The 21,507-nt window shown below is 36.0% G+C and overlaps 1 protein-coding gene across 1 annotated transcript in view; it reads right to left on the bottom strand.

The window, feature by feature from the left end:
• Positions 1-21,507, bottom strand: part of LanB2 (laminin subunit gamma-1) — a 329,357-nt gene that overhangs the window by 253,768 nt on the left and 54,082 nt on the right. The window contains exon 2 of the mRNA XM_074121158.1: positions 15,708-15,981. Within this exon, the coding sequence (XP_073977259.1) occupies positions 15,708-15,981 (274 nt within the window). The remainder of the gene's footprint in view (positions 1-15,707; positions 15,982-21,507) is intronic.

The following is a 21,507-nucleotide window of genomic DNA, read 5'->3' as shown; positions in this document are numbered from 1 at the left end:
AGAAGAAGATCTTATCTCCATTTCACACCTTGCAACGGCCTCGGACCGTTCCCCTCCTCACCTCCCACAGAACTCCGTTTAATCCTTCAAAACAATTAATACAGCGCACGCCCTCAAAACTGATTTACTACCCATATATACTATATCTAGAGAGCATGCGGCTATAGTTCACTCTATTTCCCCTTCACACTGTCTTCATGATCGCTTGATAACATCCCTGTTTTCTTCGCCAGTTTTTAGGACGTACACAAAATATCGCTTATTTATATCGAACTTCCATTTGTGCAGGATAGTTTTTTTTATTTTATTGTAGCGTAGGCATTTTTCTAATTCCTTAATTTATACTTTTAAAACTTCTTCAAAACTGAGGAATTAATGACAATTAACCGAAGCGCCTAATTGTTTTAAGTTGTGCAGTCGAGCCTCCCATAAAGGACACTCTCACTAGCGACCACCTCCATTTACGGGCAGTTTTTGGATTTCCCTGTTTTACCCCTATACACTTTCTATATAAAAGAACCTCCGTCTAACGGACACTCTACATAGCGACCGCGGACATTGATTTTGGGGAACGGATTAAATGTTTCACCTCCCACCAACGACCATCTTATTATTAAAAGTTCGTTTGACGCGGTGATCAAAATAATTATCCCTCTCAAGTTTTTTTTTGTTTTTTTTTTGGTTTTTCCTAAAGTTTCCCATATAAGCTCATACATCTTGTACCATTTTAATCATTTTTCAATATAACTTTGGACGTACAATATTATTTTTTCCAATATGTCTCTCAAACGAAAGTGGTTAACTCTAGAAGAGAAAATAAATGTGTTGGAAGATTTTGCAAAAAACAAATCGGATAATTAAGAAATATTTGATGCTAATTGTATAGCTAAATAATTATGCAATTATGCACGTTTTGAAATCTATTAATAATAAAAAAAATTTAAATAGATGTTTGGAAAAAAAACCCATATTTTTTCATTAAGAAACTTGCCTACCTCCTTCTAACGACCACCTCCAAACAGCGGCCACTTTGCTTTCTCCCGCCAGTGTCCGTTATTGAGAGGTTCGACTGTATTTTTGTAACAAATCTAGCTTGAAATACATATTCTATACAGAAGCGCATCCTGCGAGTGCCCTCTATTAGCAGAATTTCGGGTCCTTTATTTCGATAAGCGAACTCTTGCAAGGGGTGAAATTGTTGCTTTTATTATTCAGACAAGTAAATTCTCGTCCACTGTTCCGCTAAGCTCGACATGCTTGGAGAGTTGGTACATCTGGATCACAGATTCTTCTTAGAATTTATTATCATATATTTTTCATTTATTTTTTGAATTATTTATTTTGTACCTTCTTCTTTTTTGAACTTTTTTATTTAATTTGTTATTAAAGTTGTTTTATTCTTTTTCATTTGTAATAGCTTACTATTATTATTTTATATTTGTATTTTATTTTTATTTTTATTTTTATTTTTTATTTTATTTTAATTTTTATTTTATTTTTTTTGCCTATTTTTTTTGTTTTTTGTTTTATTAAGAAAGATAGTTTTTCATTTACAGTAAACTCTGGCAGATGGCTGCATGAACATTTTTTAAAATAAAGTATTATTATTACGAGGTGTGGCTATTAAATAATGAGACTGATGCTGCTACAGAAGAACTATGCATGCGCCAAATCCTAACGACCGACAGCTGTGCAGCGTAAAGCCTTCTCTTTCGGTTGCAGCGTCTCACGTGTTTGTAGAGAAATCTTTCTGACCGGAACCGTCATTTGTGTAAGAGGTATTAGTTTCGTTTTGCCGAAAACATGATACTGCACATGCAGTAGAGCAACGAATTGTCGTGAAATTTCACATGAAACTTGTTAAAAACGCTACTGAAACTTATCTTAAAAAAGAAGTTTATGGCAATGAATGTTTATCACTTGCGCGAATTTTTGAGTGGTTCAAGCGTTTCCAAGATGGCCGAGAAGACGTCGGAGATAATGGCCACCCAGGTCGCCCTTCCATATCCAAAACGGATGAAAATATCGATTATAATTAATCAACATTACTACCATGAGTTGCTTGCTCAAGTCCGTGAAAGAGTAAGGAAAAAACGTCCCGATTTGTGGAAGAACAAATCATGGGTTCTCCATCAAGACAACGCGCCAGCTCACACTGCATTGTCTATCAAGACGTTTCTAGCCAAGTACAACATCCTAGTTTTAGGCCATCCGCCTTATTCGCCTGACCTGGCCCCATGTGACTTTTATCTGTTCCCCAAAGTCAAATCTGCATTAAAAGGGAACACGATTTCAGTCCGTTGAAGCTGTGAAAGAAAAAGCGGCACGCGTCATGAAGGAGCTCACAGAAAAAGACTTCCAGCAGTGTTGGAACAATGGTAATTTCGCATGGAGTGTTGTAGGGATAGGGGAGGGGTGTATATTGAAGGTGATAATAACTAAATATGTTTAAATTTAAAATAAAATGTTTTACAGCAATAGTCTCATTATTTAATAGCCACAACTCGTATTATTATTACAGAAGCGTATCCAGATTTTCTTTTTCTTTCTTTTAAAGGGGGAGTTTGGTTTCAGGAGTAAATTTATTACCGATTCATTTCAATTCTATTACATCATTTAGTTTACAACGTAGCCTTTTTCTTAACAAATTTTGCGTCTAAGAATACGTTTATAAAATACTTTAGGCAAAATGATCTCTTTAAGTTAAATAATAAAATATAATTTTATTTCTATAAACTTTGTGCGGATCTCGGGCGGTACCAGGACAGATGAAGGGTGAGCGGACGTGTCCATCGCTAATCCGAGGTATGAAATCTCAAAGAGCTTTTAAAAACTAGATTTCAGAAAGAAAGTTACACATCAGCTGGTTAGATATGTACTTAGCCGGTATTTACGACCCTGGATATAAAATCACTTTCGTTGTTTATTTAAAAGATTTTTTAGACAAAATAAAGTGATTATTTGAAAAAATAAATAAGCCAAACATTACAAGCAAAGCTGTATGGTTCATGCAAACAATTGTAAAAAAAAAAGTAAGTCTTATGTCACGCAAAATTTGCGTAAAGAATTAGCTCGAAGAGTGGAACAAACTCAAAATATAATATGTAAGGAATTTTTTTATGCAGCGTGTTTGACGGCCAACTTGGTCTGTATTTACAAACCTTGAAAAGTGATGATGTAAGAATTAAAGGATGACTAGTTCCTAATGTAGTCCACACACAATCATACTTGGTTTTATAACCCGTGGAGGTTACCAGCCGTTCGACTAATGCAAAGTAAACCGTCAATTGATTTTCAGTTGTTCAGTGAAATAATTTCGTTTGAATTAAATCATTGATAGATTTGTGATTGAGTAAATGCCATTATTCAAACCTTACTTGAGAAAATTAGTACTAGGTACTACAAAACAAAATCTAAGTGATTTTGCGTAATTTATTAATTGAACTGCACTATACTTGACTATACTATAATTTATTTTCGTGTATTTGTTTGTATTTTCTTCTGTTACCACGCCTCCACGAAATTATACCGGACCATCAGTTTGGTTTCAGAAGCTGCCACTCGACGATCCAGCAGGCCCATCGTGTTGTAGACACCATCGCTTCTTCACTCGAGCGAAAACAATGCTGCCCTAGAGTATTCCTCGATGTATCGCAAGCCTTTGACCGAGTCTGGCACGAAGGTCTACTATGTAAACTCAAACGCATCCTTCCTAGCACTTATTACCTCATACTCAGCTCTTACTTCTCTGACAGATTCTTTCAAGTTCTTCAAGACACTACTCACTCTTCCATCTATCCTATCCTTGCTGGTGTGCCACAGGGAAGTGTCTTAGCTCCTCTTCTTTACACAATCTACACTGCCGACTTACCTTCTAACCTTAATACCTCCATTTATTTACACCTTCGCTGACGACACTGCCATTCTCTCTACACACTTTGACCCTATCCTCGCAGTACGCTCACTACAGTCCCACCTTCACTCTAACACCTTGGTTAGAAAACTGGCGTATAAAAATTAACCCAACTAAGTCTAAATATATAATCTTCACACTCAAACGCCAAACTCCACCACCTGTCTTCTTACATCATACACCTATCCCACCAGCCGACCATGTGCGATACCTTGGAATGTACCTAGACAAGAGACTTACCTGGAACCCCCATACGAGACTTAAACGTACCGAACTAAACAAACGATACGAACTTCTAGCCAGACTACTCGACAAACGCTCAAAACTCTCACTACAGAACAAACGACGACTCTATACAGCTCTTCTCACACCAATATGGACTTACGGACTAGAACTTTACGGAACAGATAAAAAATCCAACATCAATAGACTGCAAACACTCCAATCCAAAATACTCCGCCGCATAGTAGACGCTCCATTCTATGTTAGCAACCACACAATACATACAGATCTCCAACTTCCACTCATCTCCGAACTTGCCAAAATCCGATATAAAAATTTTCACCAAAAACTCTCACTTCATCCCAACCCTTTAGCTGCAATCTTGTCTTCAACTACGCTACCCTCCAATCCTCGAAGACGGCTGAGACGCCGTTGGCCCCGTGACCAACTGGGTGACTAATGGCGGCCATCACTGGATGACCGTCATTCACGTCTGCCAGGCTATTCACATACACTTATCGCATTTACCTATTGTACCCTGTAGGTACAGGTGTAAATTTCAATAAAAGGATAAAAAAAAACAAAAAAAAAACTTCGTGGTCTATGAACAAGGTATAAAACAAAATAGAATCAATTTATATTTATAATTATTTAATTATTAATTACTATTTTATTAATTATTCTTATCTTTTATTTATTAGAATTAATTAATATTTGATTATTTCCCGTTATACGACTTCATTCAGAGAGTTCCAAGTTATTAAAAAATGTGTGTGTAAGATTAAATTTGTGCTATTTATTCAAGTAGACTCATAGCCCAGAACTTCGCATCGGTGATTTACATTTTCATTCAGTGTTTGGTAATGAAAAAATTTTTTAGCTCGAAAGAAATATTTAGAATGTAATAAAGAGCTGTCCAGTGCGTGAAGTTCAACAAGTAGAGCCGAATGAGGCTGAGTGCATACCAACGCTCGCAACAGCATTCTTGAGATTGCGGCAGTGTGTTTATTAATGCAGAATATAAAATAAAAAAAAGGTCATGGTTATTTGAAAGATTTAATGCTTGGACATAAATGTGATTAGATCAGAAGATAGTCTCAGTCAATTCCCAAATAATACTCGTAGTGTGAACTTACAGAATATAGCGCCTGCAACAGATCTCATCGTCACTTAGAGATTATCGAAAAGTATGACACTTGTACTGTAAATGGCTTTAGCTTTGCTTTTAAATGCTTTTATTGTTATCTAATTTATTATATTTTTCTTCATAATTAAGTATTGTAAGGTATATTTTGGGATTAGTGGTTGGTTTTAGATCTATACACTATTTTACTCGTACATTAATTAATTAATGTAATTGTAAAATTAATTTTGATTTGAAATTGTTAAATTTTGAGTAAAATTAATGGAGACTTTGGAAAAAGGTGAAATAATTTTTAAAAATTGCATATTTAAGAAGAAATATACGTACGTATAATTCAAAATAGGAAATATTTCAAATATAATCATGTATGTCTTTTTGATTGGATTTTTAAGGAGAGGACTTATTTTGCATAAAAACTGCAGCTGGAAGTTGGGCACTTGGTCAGTCCGAATAGTAAATATTCACACTTCTCTAAACATTTAACTCACTCACCATTAATGCAACAAAATACTTAAATTTTATCTCTATTTGTGTTTTACAATACTTAAAATTTTGACAACCTATCTTTGGATAACTTCGTTCTGATAGAACTATTGTTCCTCCCTAACGGCAGAACAGAGAATTCGGCCATCACCAATCGATTCCATTATTTTTTTCTACTTCACATATTTTAAAATATTTTGTTATAATTTTTACAATTAAATAATTACTAAAAGTAAATTATTAACCCCAACGAGTATATTGTACCATTACAGTATTTTATAATTATATATTACTTTTTCAGGATAATCCTCTTTTATATAACCTAACCAACAGTAGCAATATGTAAGTTGCATGTCATTCATAGGAACTTGTCACAGTATTGGCTGATTTATCTTATCGCCTCACGTATTGTCTCTCAGAACATCCTGACAAGTCGGCTTGTGCTCTAGTATTGTCTTTTGCAAAAGACAACTTCAGTTTTAATTGGTTTAACCATTCAGACATTGGTGTGACTCCACATATTCACCGATTTCCTATTTTCTCAGCCCGTTTATTGTAATGATTAGCCACATCTCAATATTTTGACGTACAAGGAGAAAATAAAAGCACTGTTGCTCTCACTTATCTCCCTCATTAATGGGAAGTTAGAGGTGGTAGATGAACGCAGAATCAAGGAAATGGCTCTATCGAAGAACCGTGTTAGATTATAAAGGCATAGCTGGTGTTTTTTCATCATTTCCTTGCAAATGGAGGCTTTTGAAAGCTAGCATTAAATAAAAATAGCAATACGATAGTTTTACTAAGCTTTTAAAAAAATCACAGGTTAATTCTTCATCCAAAAACATGAATCTTGCCAAATACATTTTAAGAGTCCATAAAATTGAAACAGCAATACGAGGGTCGTTTGAAAAGTCCGTGCAAAAATAAAAACTACTTAATTTTTTGGGGTAAACCTTTTTTATTTTTCAACATAGTCTCCTTTTAGGCTTATATACTTCGTCCAACGCTGCTCCAGTTTGTTGATCCCTTCCGAATAATAGGATTTGTCCAAGTCTGAAAAATAGCCATTCGTTTCTGCAATCACCTCCTCGTTTGAATAAAAAAATTTTCCCGCCAGCCATTTCTTCATATTGGGGAACAAATAGTAATCCGAGGGAGCCAAGTCTGGAGAATAGGGGGGATGTGAAACGAGTTGGAACCCTATTTCCATTAATTTTGCGACCACAACTGCTGAGGTGTGAGCTGGTGCGTTGTCGTGATGGAAAAGGACTTTTTTGTGGGCCAATCGTGGGCGTTTTTCTTGCAGCTCGGTTTTCAAACGGTCCAATAACGATGAATAATATGCACCTGTAATAGTTTTACCCTTTTCCAGATAGTCGATGAGGATTATTCCTTGCGAATCCCAAAACACAGTCGCCATAATCTTTCCGGCCGAAGGAACGGTCTTCGCCTTTTTTGGCGCAGATTCCCCCTTGGTAACCCATTGTTTAGATTGTTCTTTGGTCTTAGGAGTGTAGTGATGTATCCATGTTTCATCCACAATGACGAAACGACGCTTAAAGTCCTGCGGATTCTTCTGGAACAGCTGCAAACCGTCCTTACACGATTTCGTTTTTGGTCAAGCGTGAGCAATCGCGGCACCCATCTTGCGGATAGCTTTGTCATGTCTAAATGTTGATGCAAAATATTATGTACCCGTTCATTCGAGATGCCCACAGCACTAGCAATCTCACGCACCTTCACTCTTCTGTCATCCATCACCATATCATGGATTTTATCAATGATTTCTGGAGTAGTAACCTCAACAGGGCGTCCAGAACGTTCAGCGTCACTTGTGCCCACATGGCCACTCCGAAAATTTTGAAACCACTTATAAACTGTTCTAATCGAAGGTGCAGAGTCACCATAATGTTTATCAAGCTTCTCTTTAGTCTCCTGAGGCGTTTTGCCTTTCATAAAGTAGTGTTTAATCAAAAATCCTTTTTCGTCCATTTTTTGAAAATCACTCGACTTCCTCGATTCAAACAAATGCCAAACACAAAGAAATAGACCGATCTGGCTGAAACTTGGCGTGTGTTCTTCCAAGAGATGCTACTAACTAAACATAACCTCGATACGCGCCAGTAGTGCTATCTCTCTGACTTTGCACGGACTTTTCAAACGACCCTCGTATATCGATTAAAATGTTATTATTAAATGCAGAGAAATATCTTTGATTCATACTTTTGTTAACTGAATTTATTTGTATTGGAGTTATACTTAAGAAAAAACTTGCCAAATTGTTAAAAAGTGAGTATAATACAGGAATTATGAACATGAGCTCTTAATAAAACTGGTCTGTAATCTAACAATAATCACGAATGCAATATGCCACTTTCTGGTACAATAAGGAAAAGTGCAATTACGGATAAATATCTAGAATAAAACAAAAATGTTCTGAACAACTAAAACACTGCAACTACATTGTGCAGCCAGATTACCAACTAGGAAAACATATATAATACAGCCAATCGCTTCCTAACAATGTTACATAATATTGCATGAATAATTCAAGATATTTCAACACATTTATTTATATAGAATAAAATCAATTTATTTTTTTACTAGATAACTACAACAGTATAAATTTATAAGCAGATTATGTACATGGTAGTTGGTATAAGATTATTAAAAATTACTGAACAATCTATAATTTAACTTTATTGCACGAAGTAGACCAAATAAATCAATTTCATCAAACGAATATAACAACCCACGGCATTGCGTCAGTAGATTCAAGGGACGCGGGCCATCCCTTACTGATTTTGTTTGTTTTAATTACGTAATTATGCTATTAAAAGTTAATTAAATATTACTTAGTTTAGAAATAAAATAATTAAAATACACTGCTCCACAAAAAAAGTGGCGCACTTTAAAAATGCGTTATGTTTTTTTCTCTGTAACTTTTTTGTTCTGCATTTTTTTTTAGTTAGTAAATATAAGAAGTATAAAGTTACAGGAGGGCTAAAATTAAATAGAAAATGATCTAAAAGAAATAGAAACCTTTAATTTAACAAAAAAGTATTTCTCAGCAAAAAATGAGTTTGAAAAAAAAAGTATTTCTTCCGATTAAAAAAAGAGAAAAAGAATTTTAGTAACGCGTATTGCTCGCATTATTGCATCCCAATCTCCTCGGCATACTCCTTATTAAATTTCTCACGAAATCTTATGTTAATTCCTCCCATATCTCCACCTGAGCACCTCGCAACTCTTCTAAGCTCCTGGGCGGATTATTTCTCCATCTTAATCGCCTACCCAGCTCATCCCAAAGATGTTCAATTGGATTTAAATCCGGGCTGCGTGCTGGCCACCTCAAAACACGAATGCTAGTATCCTGTAGATATTGAACAACACAGGCGGCATTGTGTGGTCGGGCATTATCCTGCATAAAAATAAAATTTTCCCCAATAAATGGTGCATAGGGTATCACATATTGCTGCAAAATTTCCCTCACATAAAAATCTGCATTCAAGATTGCCCTGTTGAACACGTGGAGCTCAGTATAAGCCCCCATAGAAATCCCAGCCCACACCATCACTGAACCACCTCCGAATGGTAGTCTACCAGAAATATTGCACGGAGCGTAGTGCTCCTCAGGCCTTCGGTAAACTCGTCGCCTCCCATCAGGTGCGTAGAGAGCAAAACGGGACTCGTCTGAAAAGAGAACGTTACTGCAATCGTTCTCAGACCAGTTGCGGTGTTCCCTAGCGAACTCTAGACGGGCTCTCCGATGGTCTACGGTGAGCAATGGTCCTGTGGCTTGCTTCCTAGAGCGTAAATTCATTTCAGCGAGCCTTCTTCGTACATTTTCGGCACTGACTGAAACTCCACGAACAGTAAGCAGTGTTTGAGCTGTTTCATAAGCAGTTGATGTACGAGTGTGAATTCTAATAAATCGGTCATCAACTGCTTCTGTGCCTCTTGGTCGACCCGAACCTTGTCTGCGAGTGCACAGGCCTGTCTCCCGGTAACGATGGATGGCTCTACGGACGGTGGTCTCAGGCAACCCTAACGTTCGTACTGCGTACCGCTGACTCCGTCCATTCTCAACTAATGCAATAATACGGGCCACTTGCTCTGCTGTAATTGAGAGTTTGCAATGCTTTCAGCTTGAAAAAAGTCGAAACGCAACTGAAGAGGTCAATAAATTTATTTACTGTTGAGGTAAAGTTCATGTTGTTGTTTACACAAAAAGACCGAAGGGGATTAAACGAGGAATTGCTTCTCTATTTACAAGAAACTTTGGGCCTTGTTTCGATTAATTGTTCCCTGACAGTTTATGAAAATAATTAAAACTAATAATCTTTCCCCAAAATGTGATAAAACAAAAAATAAACGTTTTTTTCAAAGTGCGCCACTTTTTTTGTGGAGCAGTTTAGCAACCCAAGTGGTAAAAAAAATCTATACTTTTTGTTGCAATCTTTTCAATTTTTAATATTTTATTTTCTTAAAAAATATACTAATGTTATTCTTCATTTTACTTTACAGTTTTCAGAGAAAATAACCAACAGAAGGTCGAAAATTCGATATAATTTACACATAACTACGAAGAAATAAAGTAAGTGAGGAGAGTGTATCAAATACAAATTTTTAGTTTTTAAAAGTCAACAAATATAATTCCCAGGATAAAGCATTTAAAAACCAATAAGTTTTTACCCAAAATTAATTAAATTGATCAATCCATTAATTTTACAATAATGATTTTCGGTAATTGATGTTTCTTGTTAAATACGATTAAATAATTGCGAAATATCATTACGCGTTTTCCTGCAATGAATCAAGCGATTCGGTTCTCTCTTATATGACAATTAGAACATATTACACAAAAGCCATGCAGGTTATCGCTTTATTAATATAATTGATCTGTAAATTGGGTTGTGTGTCGTTTTACCGATTTCCATTAAGTTTAATACAGATATTATTTAAAAGAAGTAACATTGTACAAATGATCTATTATACAAAACATCATCTCTAATGGGAGAAAGAAATAAAAAAAAATGATTTTTTTGGAGCAAGGGTTTTAGAGAAAACTAAATTGTAATAAATGTTTAATTAATTTGATTTTTACCGTATTTGCTAGATTCTTAGCAGCCTAAGCTGCATATGAATTTAAAAAAGATTCATTTGGTAAAGAAATCAATTAAAATAAGAATTGATTTTAGGATATTAATATATGATAGTTTTTGTTTTTTCTAAGAAATTAGCGATTCTGAAGAGGATAGGCGACATCTCCCGAATTGCGGAAGATATTTCAATATTTGTACCTGATGATAAAATATTTTTTCTTAATGCGACATAATTTGATTCATTAACAAGGTGTGAAAGTTTCTGGCACTTTTCTATTTTTAAACAAGACACAATTTATTTAAACTAGATTTGTTTTATTAAAGTAGATTAAACCAATTTTAATGTGAAGAAATACAAAAGGGTAGTGTTGCGATGTAATATAAAGTGTTGCGATATAAAAGGCTATCATCAGATGAGATGGAGTTGATGATGGCCTAGAGGCATTTCACAGATAATTCATACTACTCTTGACACATTTAACTAGCTCGCTCTATCCATACTGGGAGTTGGTTATTTTATATCCATTTTGTTATAAACCAGGAGCATGTGACTTTATAGAAATCATAATTGCTTTAAATCTAATCATTTTGTTTATATTTGGGATTTTTTTTTTGTTAAAGCTGTTAATAAAGTTTATACCGGTTCGCTTCCGAATTCTTGGCAAGTTCAGAACGATACAGCAATCAATTGTAGATTGTAGATTGTATCAGAAGGGCGGTTCCATCGGAAAGGGGAAGGAACGCAGACAATCCAAAATGCCCATTGTTCCCCGCCCACCCCTCATCTCATCAGAGATACCGGGGCTTTAAAAACACAACAAATCCGGCTAAAGTTTGCCAGATGCGAATACAATAAACCAATAAAGTAGCAACAGGACACTAGCGAGCATGGCGACTCAATCGCCTAGTGCACTGAATAAACCTAGAAAGTTCGTTAAGATGCTACAATCTCCGGTAGGGAGACACTTGACCTTCCGAAGCCGAGAAATCTAGTTTTAAAATAAACCTCTACAAAGTGCCGCACAGTTTCATCGGATTCACCACAGCCGGCGCAAATTGGCGACTGGTTAAGGCCGCATTTGAAAAGATGGTACGCTAAATTCGCATGTCCACTCCAACACCTGAACCAACTGGCGGATCCGGGACCTGCTAAAACCAACCATAGCCGTTTTTGACAGGCCAAGAATTTCTTTAGCCTGACGGCAGTCAGTTCGGGATCCCGCACCGTTTCCGATGTTCCTTCAAAATCCACTGCTCCACCTCTGTTCTACAACGTCGATAGGATAATGGGCTGAGGAGTCATTGTTATCATTGCTGCTCCTTCCTTTGCTGTTTCATCAGCAAGTTCGTTACCCGGAATCCCGGAGTGACCGAAACAGTATTCAAAGCAATCAATTGGTACAATAATAAGTGACTTTAAAGTATTATCATAACTGTCGAAATTTTGGCAATTATAAATTAAGTAAAACGGAGCATTTTTTTTATTTTCTCGCTGTAAAAGGAAAAAAGAATAACCTCTAACTGAATTCTGAGTAAAGTACTGAAAATAACTGAAAGTGCACTCCTTAATCATTTAATTTAACTTTAATTTTTTCCGCTAGGAACGCTGTAAGTTCGTCACCTCATCATTTTTTAAATAGTAGAAAATCGCACGCAGCGGGTCGCGGTTGTGGTATTTGGAACATCTTTTGCTGCCTTTTCGTTTGTTGCAGTAGTAGTTGTAATTATTTGCGGAAATCGGATGCGGCACTGTATTTAGCTAGAACATACGGCTATGACACTGGGAGAGCAAAGTTACTGAGAGATTTCTAAAAGCTTCTACTTCGAGTTAGCAATACGACATTTCGAAGAGTACGAGTAAAAATGAATTTTCCGAAACTGAACGAGTCAGACTAATTAACCGGTGCGCCATATTTATTTTAAAAAGCAATATGTTTTAAAAACTATACAAAAATAACTCCAATTAAATTTTACCGCACATAGGTGGTGGATGTTGGTTACAGTAGCCGGTCAATATGCAGATAGAGTGCGCAGACTGACCCACAAGCCGTACAGAAGAACAGGTTCTATTAAAGAGGATTTTGCGCTCATCTCACGAACTCTTATGATTACAAACAAACGTGAACAAGATTAATTTCATTTTTAACTTGAAATATACCGCAACGTACAATCAAAGTTTGCGCCTTCCTCTATCGTTGTTTTTTGTCCATGTTTTAATTTTTTATTTTGGGTTGGATACATTTATTGTACTACAATTGGAGTAATTTATCATTTCAGCTTCGGAAAAATTAATCTAAAAACTTCTGGTTCTGTGATTCTCTTCTTTTTTTTTACACGATTTTGTATAAAATATGATTATGAATTCATATGAAGTTTAATATGAAGATGTAAAAGTGTCTAAGACTTTGCTTACCCGAAATATTTTTCTAAAAAGTAGACCATTGCTTTTAATACTGTACCTCGGAAGGAAATGGCATCATGTCCATTTTTTTTCCATTTTCAGATTTTGGCATCATTTTACAAATTTTTTGTTGCTCTTTCTAGAGGTGTAAAGCACTAGGTCCTATGTTCAATATTAAGCGATTTATGTGTTTTTAAAAAGCGCTATGATACTTCATTGCTTAAAGGTAAAAGGCACTACATGGGCATAAATTTTTTCACAATGGAGATCAAAATAAAATATTTTAAAATATGGGAGTTAAAGTGGCCATACCTACTGTAATAATTATGGTGAAGAAGTACAGGAAAGAGTATATCCGGAAAGGTAGAACTAAAATGAATTTGGAAAAATATCTTTATTTAACTCTCCTGGTTTACCGATGGCTCCAAGATGACTGTGGGACTGGATCTGGAGTGTGTGGGGTTAAACCCAAGGTACTCATTGAGACATCTCTTGGGAGATACGCCACAGTCTTTCAGGCCGAGATTTTTGCTATTAAAATATGTGCTGAGGAAAACCTGCGGATGGAACCTAGAAATAGGAAGATTCGTATCTTTTCGGACAGCCAGGCTGCACTGAAGGCTCTTGTATCCTTCAGAATGACCTCTTCTCTGGTCTGGTAATGCAGGAAGGCCCTAGAACTACTGGCGCGGCACAACAAAGTTCGGTTGGAATGGTTGCCGGGTCATGTGGGTATTGAAGGGAATGAAAAAGCTGACCATCTGGCCAGGAATGGAGTTAACACTAACACACAAGAAGTGGGTGATGTGCCCTGGGGTCAAACACAGCAAGACCATAATGCCTTGGCTGTGTAAGCAAAGAACCAAAGAGACCCTGTGTTTAGGCAGAAATCAGATTACTCTGATTACAGGCCTATTTACGGGGCACGGTAGGTTCAGGAAGCATCTGCGCAAGGTGGGGCTTATCAGCTCGGAGCCGTTGTGCAGATTATGTCAGGAGGAGGAAACGGCCTCTCACCTGTTGTTCGATTGCGTTGCAATCGAACGTTTGCGCTATGAAACCTTTGGAACACTGAGGCCAAAAAGAACTAGTAGGGAAAGTTCTCAACTTCTTTAGGAGGGGAGGGTTTGCCTACTAGAACTAAGAAGGGGCTGGCACAATAAGTGTTCTGTGGCTGCGGTGCCGTGGGGCGTAGGTCCCGTCCAATCTACTATCTAATCTAACTCTCCTGTAAAATTTACTTATTGTGACAAACACAAACACATATAGTTATATGTTTATAGTTTGTTTCACACACAAATAAACTTTCGTCCGATGTTTCATTGAATAACAAACAAACTAATCCCAAATGTTCACGTATCAACTCAAAGAATGGATGATGTCATAGCCTCCGGCACTTTGTGCAGTTCACAATTCCAGCGGGAACTGCTTGAGGTGTAATAAGAGCTGTAGAATTGGTGATGGGAGGATTTTTCTGACCAATAGAGTTTCGGAATCGGCACATGTCAGCTAGTCCGACACTGCCATCGGTGCTTACAACCAAGTTTTTATCAAAACCGCAACTCCGCATGAATAAGTAAAAGTTTACATGACTTCTATGAGCTGAACTCTAGAATACGCAGAAATGCTTTTATTTTTTAACTATTCTTAATCTACAAAAAAAAAAAGTAATCAATGAATCTGATGTAATAAGTCTTATTGACTGGTCTAGCTGAAGGAAAGAAGCTGCCCGCTGGCAACTCACTGGAGTTTCTGACATTACTGTAGCGAAGATGATCACGTTTCAATCGATGTGAAGGATGATCTGGAATCGATGTGGAGGCAAAATTTTGAACAAGAGGATTTATGCAGAAAGAAGGAGAGTCGAAGAATTTTCTATATTTAGACTTGGATTCTTTAATTATGGAAAAGATCTTGGGGTCGTTATGGAGGGTAATGTGAGTGACATAAAATGGAGAATCTGTAATCTGACGAAGTATATTTTGATTGCAAGTGCTGGATATTTTTGAGAATTTGAACTGTTTGGTTGAACCACCTGTTCAAGTCCGCAAGTAGTTTTGAGTACGCTGTTGTAAATTAGTAGTTTGTGTTCTAATGGTAGCTTTGATTGTCCGCCAATTAGCTGCAATAGCAATTTGTTCGGTCGGTTAAGCTGAAATGCTAAAAATAATTCTAGAATTGTCCACTAATTATTATTTTATTTCATTTTTGAAATCTCATTGAATAGTTTTTTGACGCAGAAATAAGTATTTAAAAAACGGTGTTCCACTGACTTAGTTTTTAAACGAAATTCGCATCCTTAACAGGTTGATTCTTGAAGAGAAATAGTGCACAAAGTTTAGTAGTAATTACTAAAGATTGTTTGCTTCCAAAGTATAACGTCTTTACCTGATGCACCTCAAAGATAGTTAAAACGAAATTAAAAAAAAAAAAACTCACTGAAGTGGAGGGTGAGATTGACACTGGTGGGGTACTGAATGCCTTCGAACATGGTGCCGGACTGCCACCACGTGACGTTCCACCTGTTGTACACGTCAGCGTCAGTCATGTGGGATGGTGGATGATCACCCTCATGACAATAACTACAAGACTCTTCATCCAACTTGGTCTCTGTCTGTTTGCAGTACAATGTCGCAACACCATCTTCACCGCATGTATTCGTAGCTTCCACTTCCAATCCGAATGCAGCGTTTACAAACTCCGGTATACATCTCTGAAAGCAAAACATTTATGAAAATTGATGTAAGAAAAAAGATAAATACATTCACAGAATTATTTCTATACTATTGTAGCTAGAACATGATCTGGTGTGAACAATCACCCGACTTTCTCTAACAATAGTTTACATGAAAACATTTTTTTGAAACTTACAATTTGTTTTAAAAAGTAGATGAGCACAATATTGTAGATGTTGGTCTCAAAGGAACAATTTTCGAAAAAAAAATCGCTATAAATTTAAAAATTTAATGAATCGGTCAGCAAATTTTCTTCATATTTAGAATATAAATATTTAATAGGTAGGTATGATGGTTTTGGTTTTTTCGACCGTTGTTGATAGATGATTTTTGGTGAATATCGAGGTGCGGTCTTAAATAAAAACAACTTTCTTACTTTATACCAACCTTTCGGTAATTTTTACTACCTTCTTCAGGGTCTGTACAAAAGGAATATTACATTAATATAGATAAAATTGAAAACTATAAAAATAAATAAATAAAAATCATTTCTACAACATAAAATTAAATAGATAGATAAATATAATAAATATATTTTGGAAAGACTTACATTATAAAAAAAAAAAGGTTGTGAAGTTCAATGTAGAGCTACGAGTATATCATCATAACTGTTTAGGATTCACGGAAAAGCGGGTTTATATCGCTCACCACATACCTTAGGATATTTCAAGGATGTTTTCAGATTTAATTTCTGCTATAAACTGAACCATATCCTTTCTTTTGGATACGCCGACGATAACAGCTGAGTATCAATGTCTCACACTCATTGTAAAAGAAAAGAATTGCAAAAGAATGTTTTTAGTCATACATTTATCTTTAAAATAACTACTCAACTCTTTAAAAAAATAATTAATTTAGCTAAGTGGTTAGTGCACTGGACACTCCTCACCATCTGGTCTATTAGATTACGGAACTATTGTTTCCATTCCAGTCCGACGTAATGCACCTTTATCAAAAATCGGCGCACAAAATCTGTTTAAAACTGATCAAACATTGTTGTGAAGTTATTTTTGCATTTTTGTTCTGAGGTAAGGGAGGGGTGAAAACAATAGGGCTGGAAAAACCTAAGGTAAGTGGTGAGTAATTTGTTAAGTTACTGTTTGGAGAATGTTATTGTAAAAATTTGAAAGATTGAAGTATTGAATATGAAGATCTGTCCTAAAGTTGATGGATTTTTTGTTGTTTTTTAATGTGTATCATTTCTAATGATAGCTTCCCTACTAGGATGGGTATGCGGCAGGGCTGTCTGCTCTCCCCCCTGCTTTTCGCACTTTATTTAAATGATTTTTATGGCTTTATTGGGGGTGGATTGTACATCGGTCGAGGAAATATACGATGCCTGCTATACGCGGACGATATCGTCCTATTGGCTTCGGACCCGCATGTGTTTCAAAAAATGATCGATCGCGTGGGAGAATATTCTAATAAGTGGAATTTAGCCGTTAATCTGAATAAATCGAAGGTTATGGTGTTCAGAAATGGTGGCAAATTAGCGAGGAAGGAAACCTGGAGATTAAATGGGGAAAATTTAGAAATTGTTAACTTTTATAAGTATCTGGGAGTCGGCCTAACCCCTAAATTATCCTGGACCCGTCACTTTGTAGAGAAGTTAAGTTTATCTAAGTCAGCTATTATGATAACGTACACGGATCTGATTAATAATAGTGATGTACCTCTGAGCGCTAAGTTTACTATTTTCAATTCCGTGATGCGGGCTATAATTTGTTACGCTGCCCAAGTGTGGGGTTTTCTTCGTATTCAGGAAGTTGAAAAATTAAATACCTTTTTCCTGAAAAAACTATTCAAACTGCCTTTGAACACCCCGCATTATGTTTTATATACGGAAACAAGCTCAAACCCTCTGTTTTTATTTACGTTTAACTTGCACTACAAATATGTTCAAAAAGTATTGTCAATGCCGGACCAACGCCTCCCTAGAATTTTAGCCAATACAATTATTAGTAAGAAATTATATTGGTTTAAAGAATACACGGATCTGTGCAGTAGATATAGCTCTTCAGATCAAGTAATTAGGGGCAACTACGAGGGCTCAGCAGACAATTTGTTAAGCGCTATTCAGATAGAGTTTAAAAGTAATTTAGTTAATGGTATGAAAAATTCATGGAAGATTCCATAAGTTGTACAAGGAATTAAATTTAGAACTTGCGTCTGATAATTATGTTAATGATAGTAACGCAATTGGTCTGATTAGTACCATCATGAAATTGAGGGGCCAGCTGCTTAAATTGAATTTTCATGTGAGTAGGGGTGAAAGTCAGTACAGGTGCGCACTATGTAATACTGGCGATGTAGAAAATGTGGTACATTTTGTTGGTTTGTGCCCTGTATTACAGGAATGGCGATTAAGATGGCTCGGTGAACGGTTTGTCCCCCCCTTACAAGAAGTAATAAATTATTTAAATGGTCTTTATGGATGGGAAAAACTTTATAAATATACTGTCTCTGCTTTGAAATATAGGTCATTTTTAATTAATGAGTTTAATTATTAGGCTGGTGATTTATGAATCTGCCCTTAAAATCATATATTATAATCAGTTATTATTAAATGAAGAAAAAGTCTTGATTTATCTATGTATTTTGTTCTTGTTTAGATTATTTTTATTGTATATTCCTAATTTAGAAGTGTTTATTTTAATTTAGTACAGAGCATAAATTTTGTTTATCGATGGTCAACTTGGCGGACATCTTGGTCCATGCCTATGTTGTGTAATGTCTTGTTTATGTGAATTTTGTAAATATGAAATCAATAAAACACACTATATTATTATTATTTCTAATATGTTCCGTTGGTGTTTCCGTTCTATTGGTGTTAGTTGCAAGTATGGAAGTGTTGTCAAAGTCAAATTCGTGTTTTAAGTTTAGGACAGACACGAACAAAGTTTCAAATTTCTACAATAACCTTCTTCAAACAGTTTTGTTTCAAAATCTTAAACGAATTTCCCCGGTAAAATGTATCAAATAAAAGATACTCGTATGGTCGTATGCAACAATTATAACAAATTTTTTTTTTTGAGAAAATCTCAGGAATTAGTTTTGAGAAAATCTTTTCCTGTAAAAATGTAATTTCCGGTAGGCTGTGTTCGCCCATAAGCCTATGGTACCTAATTTCAACTTACTACAATTTTTTGTTCATAATTCTGCTGGATTACCCACTCCTCTGACAGACCAATTTGTAAAAACAACTCCTTCGGGTAAACAGCATCTCAAACCAGATATTTGCTGCGAGAACTCTTAAACGATCATAATAGCAATTCTTCCACTTACCTCTTGTCTGGTAAGAGCTAGAATTAAATACTCACATAAAATGGCTACACTGTACTAGTAAATAAACAATCTAGGTTCAACATTCTCATACTTTTTCCAAAAGTAGATAATCAATGATCATAAATTGGAAAAATTTAAAAATTTGGAAACTTAAGATAATTTCAAACTTTCAATTTCAAACTATTTGTAAATAAATTAAACTGGCAAATGACCGCTAAAGAATTCATGGAAGATCCGGCTATTTTAAATTCCACGCTTTAGTTTCTTCACATCCTAACCCTTTAGTTTGCCGACTTACTGCATTACCAGGGAAATCCACCAAGACGGTTGAAGCGCCGGCGGCCACGCCATCTTCTTAATGAAGTAAATGCCAGTGCATAATAGTGTAATGTTCTTTGGGAGTTTCACCATTGGGCGAATTCTCCTCTCATGCTAGTCACGGATTTATATTCGTATTTGTACGTACGCATGTTGTGTCAGCTACGCATGTAAAAACGTGCTGAAGTTGTGTGAAAAAAAAGTGAAAAAATAAAATAAAATTCTTATGTGAGGATTCAGGTAAAATTGTACTTTCAGCAAGTAAATTAACTAAATAAATTAGAAGAATTTAGTTAACTGAAGGGAAAATGGTCAGCACTTAAGTATATGAGTGACTTCGAATTCAGCTGCCTTGTTTCTCTTCTCAGGAGCCTCTTCCAGCTCACTGTCCGGTCTCGAACGAAGAATGAACTGAAGAAGGCTAAGGGCGATAATGACAAATGAGCCTTAATTTTTTTTTTTTTATTTATTTATTTTGTTATTTACAATCTGTATACAGTATACAATAAGTAAATATGAAGAGTACGATGAACTGGTGCGGAAGGAGAGCAGGAGGAGAGAAGCTACCCAGCGGTAGCACTCTCTGTAGGAGTGAGGAGAATGTGTGGAGGAGAATATGAGGAGAAGAATACGAGGAGGAGAGAGGAGAGTAATAATTTAGGTCTTCAGCCTACAAGGAAGTTGTGGGGCCACTGGCGATTCAGTCGTCGAGGAGTATTAGGGATGTCAGAAGAAGTGAGAGACAGTACAAGAGGATTAGAGCTAGTCGAGAGAGCAGTGTGGAATTTTTGGTATTTAGTCTTAGCGAGTTGGTCTATGAAGGGAATGTTGAGGTCGTTGTGAAGAGAGAGGTTAGTCACTTAGAAAGGAGCGTCAGCTATCTGTCAGAGGAGTTTTGACTGAAATGTCTGTACAGTCCGTATGATCGTAGGTTTGGCTGAACCCCACAGCTCTAGTCCGTAAGTTCACATAGGTTTGAGAGTAGTGTTATATGTTAAACGTTTGAGTTCTAAGGGCAATTTGGAGCGTCGTCCAAGTAATCTGTAAAGAAGTTTCGGTTTTGTCATTGCTTGTCTTTTAAGTCTAGTGTGTGGGTTCCACGTGAGTCGTTTGTCTATGTAGAGCCCAAGGTAGAACCTTAATTAAAACAAACCAACAAAAAACTTGGTTTTGAAACAAGAAAATTGACCTAGATAGAAGGACCACTTTTAAGAAGCACAAAACTAGAAATTATGAATAAAGAAACAGATGAATTTGGTGAATTTGGCGTGAACAAGGACCAAGTAGGAACATAACTATTCAATGCAGGTATAGTAAGGAGGTTCAGGGTTTGTATTATGGTTCAGTACCCTTAAGAATACAATAAGAGGCGTATTTATGTGCCTCCTTAGCCCTCCTTGGAAAGGAATAATATTTGCGGCTTCGTGTCCTTCTACAAATTTGAGTGACATTTCCACATTCTGGTTCATCAACTGGTTAGTCTCACACACATTGTAATAAAAACAGTTCTTTTTATTCCAAAAAAAAAGAATTGCAAAAGAATGTTTTCGGTCATAATTTATCTCTGAAATTATACTACTCAACTATTTAAAAAAATAATTAATTTAGCTAAGTGGTTAGTGCACTGGACACTCCTCACCATCTGGTCTTTTAGATTACGGAACCATTATTTCCATTTCAGTCCGACGTAATGGACTCGCATCTCCATCAAAAATCGGCGCAGAAAAACTGTTTAAAACTGATCAAACATTGCTGCGAAGTTATTTTTTGCATTTTTGCTCTTGGCCAGCGTTTAACAAATGCGGCATCCATCTTGCCCAAGGATGTTTTCAGATTTAATTTCTGCTATAAACTGAACCATATCCTTTCTTTTGGATACGCCAGCTATAACAGCTGAGTAT

The sequence above is a fragment of the Rhodnius prolixus genome, unplaced genomic scaffold, assembly GCF_049639745.1.
Source record: "Rhodnius prolixus isolate KJV_2025 unplaced genomic scaffold, Rpr scaffold_2, whole genome shotgun sequence".
Lineage (NCBI taxonomy): Eukaryota > Metazoa > Arthropoda > Insecta > Hemiptera > Reduviidae > Rhodnius > Rhodnius prolixus.
The sequence above is the reverse complement of the archived record's forward strand: the minus strand, read 5'-3'. Positions and strand labels throughout refer to the sequence as shown.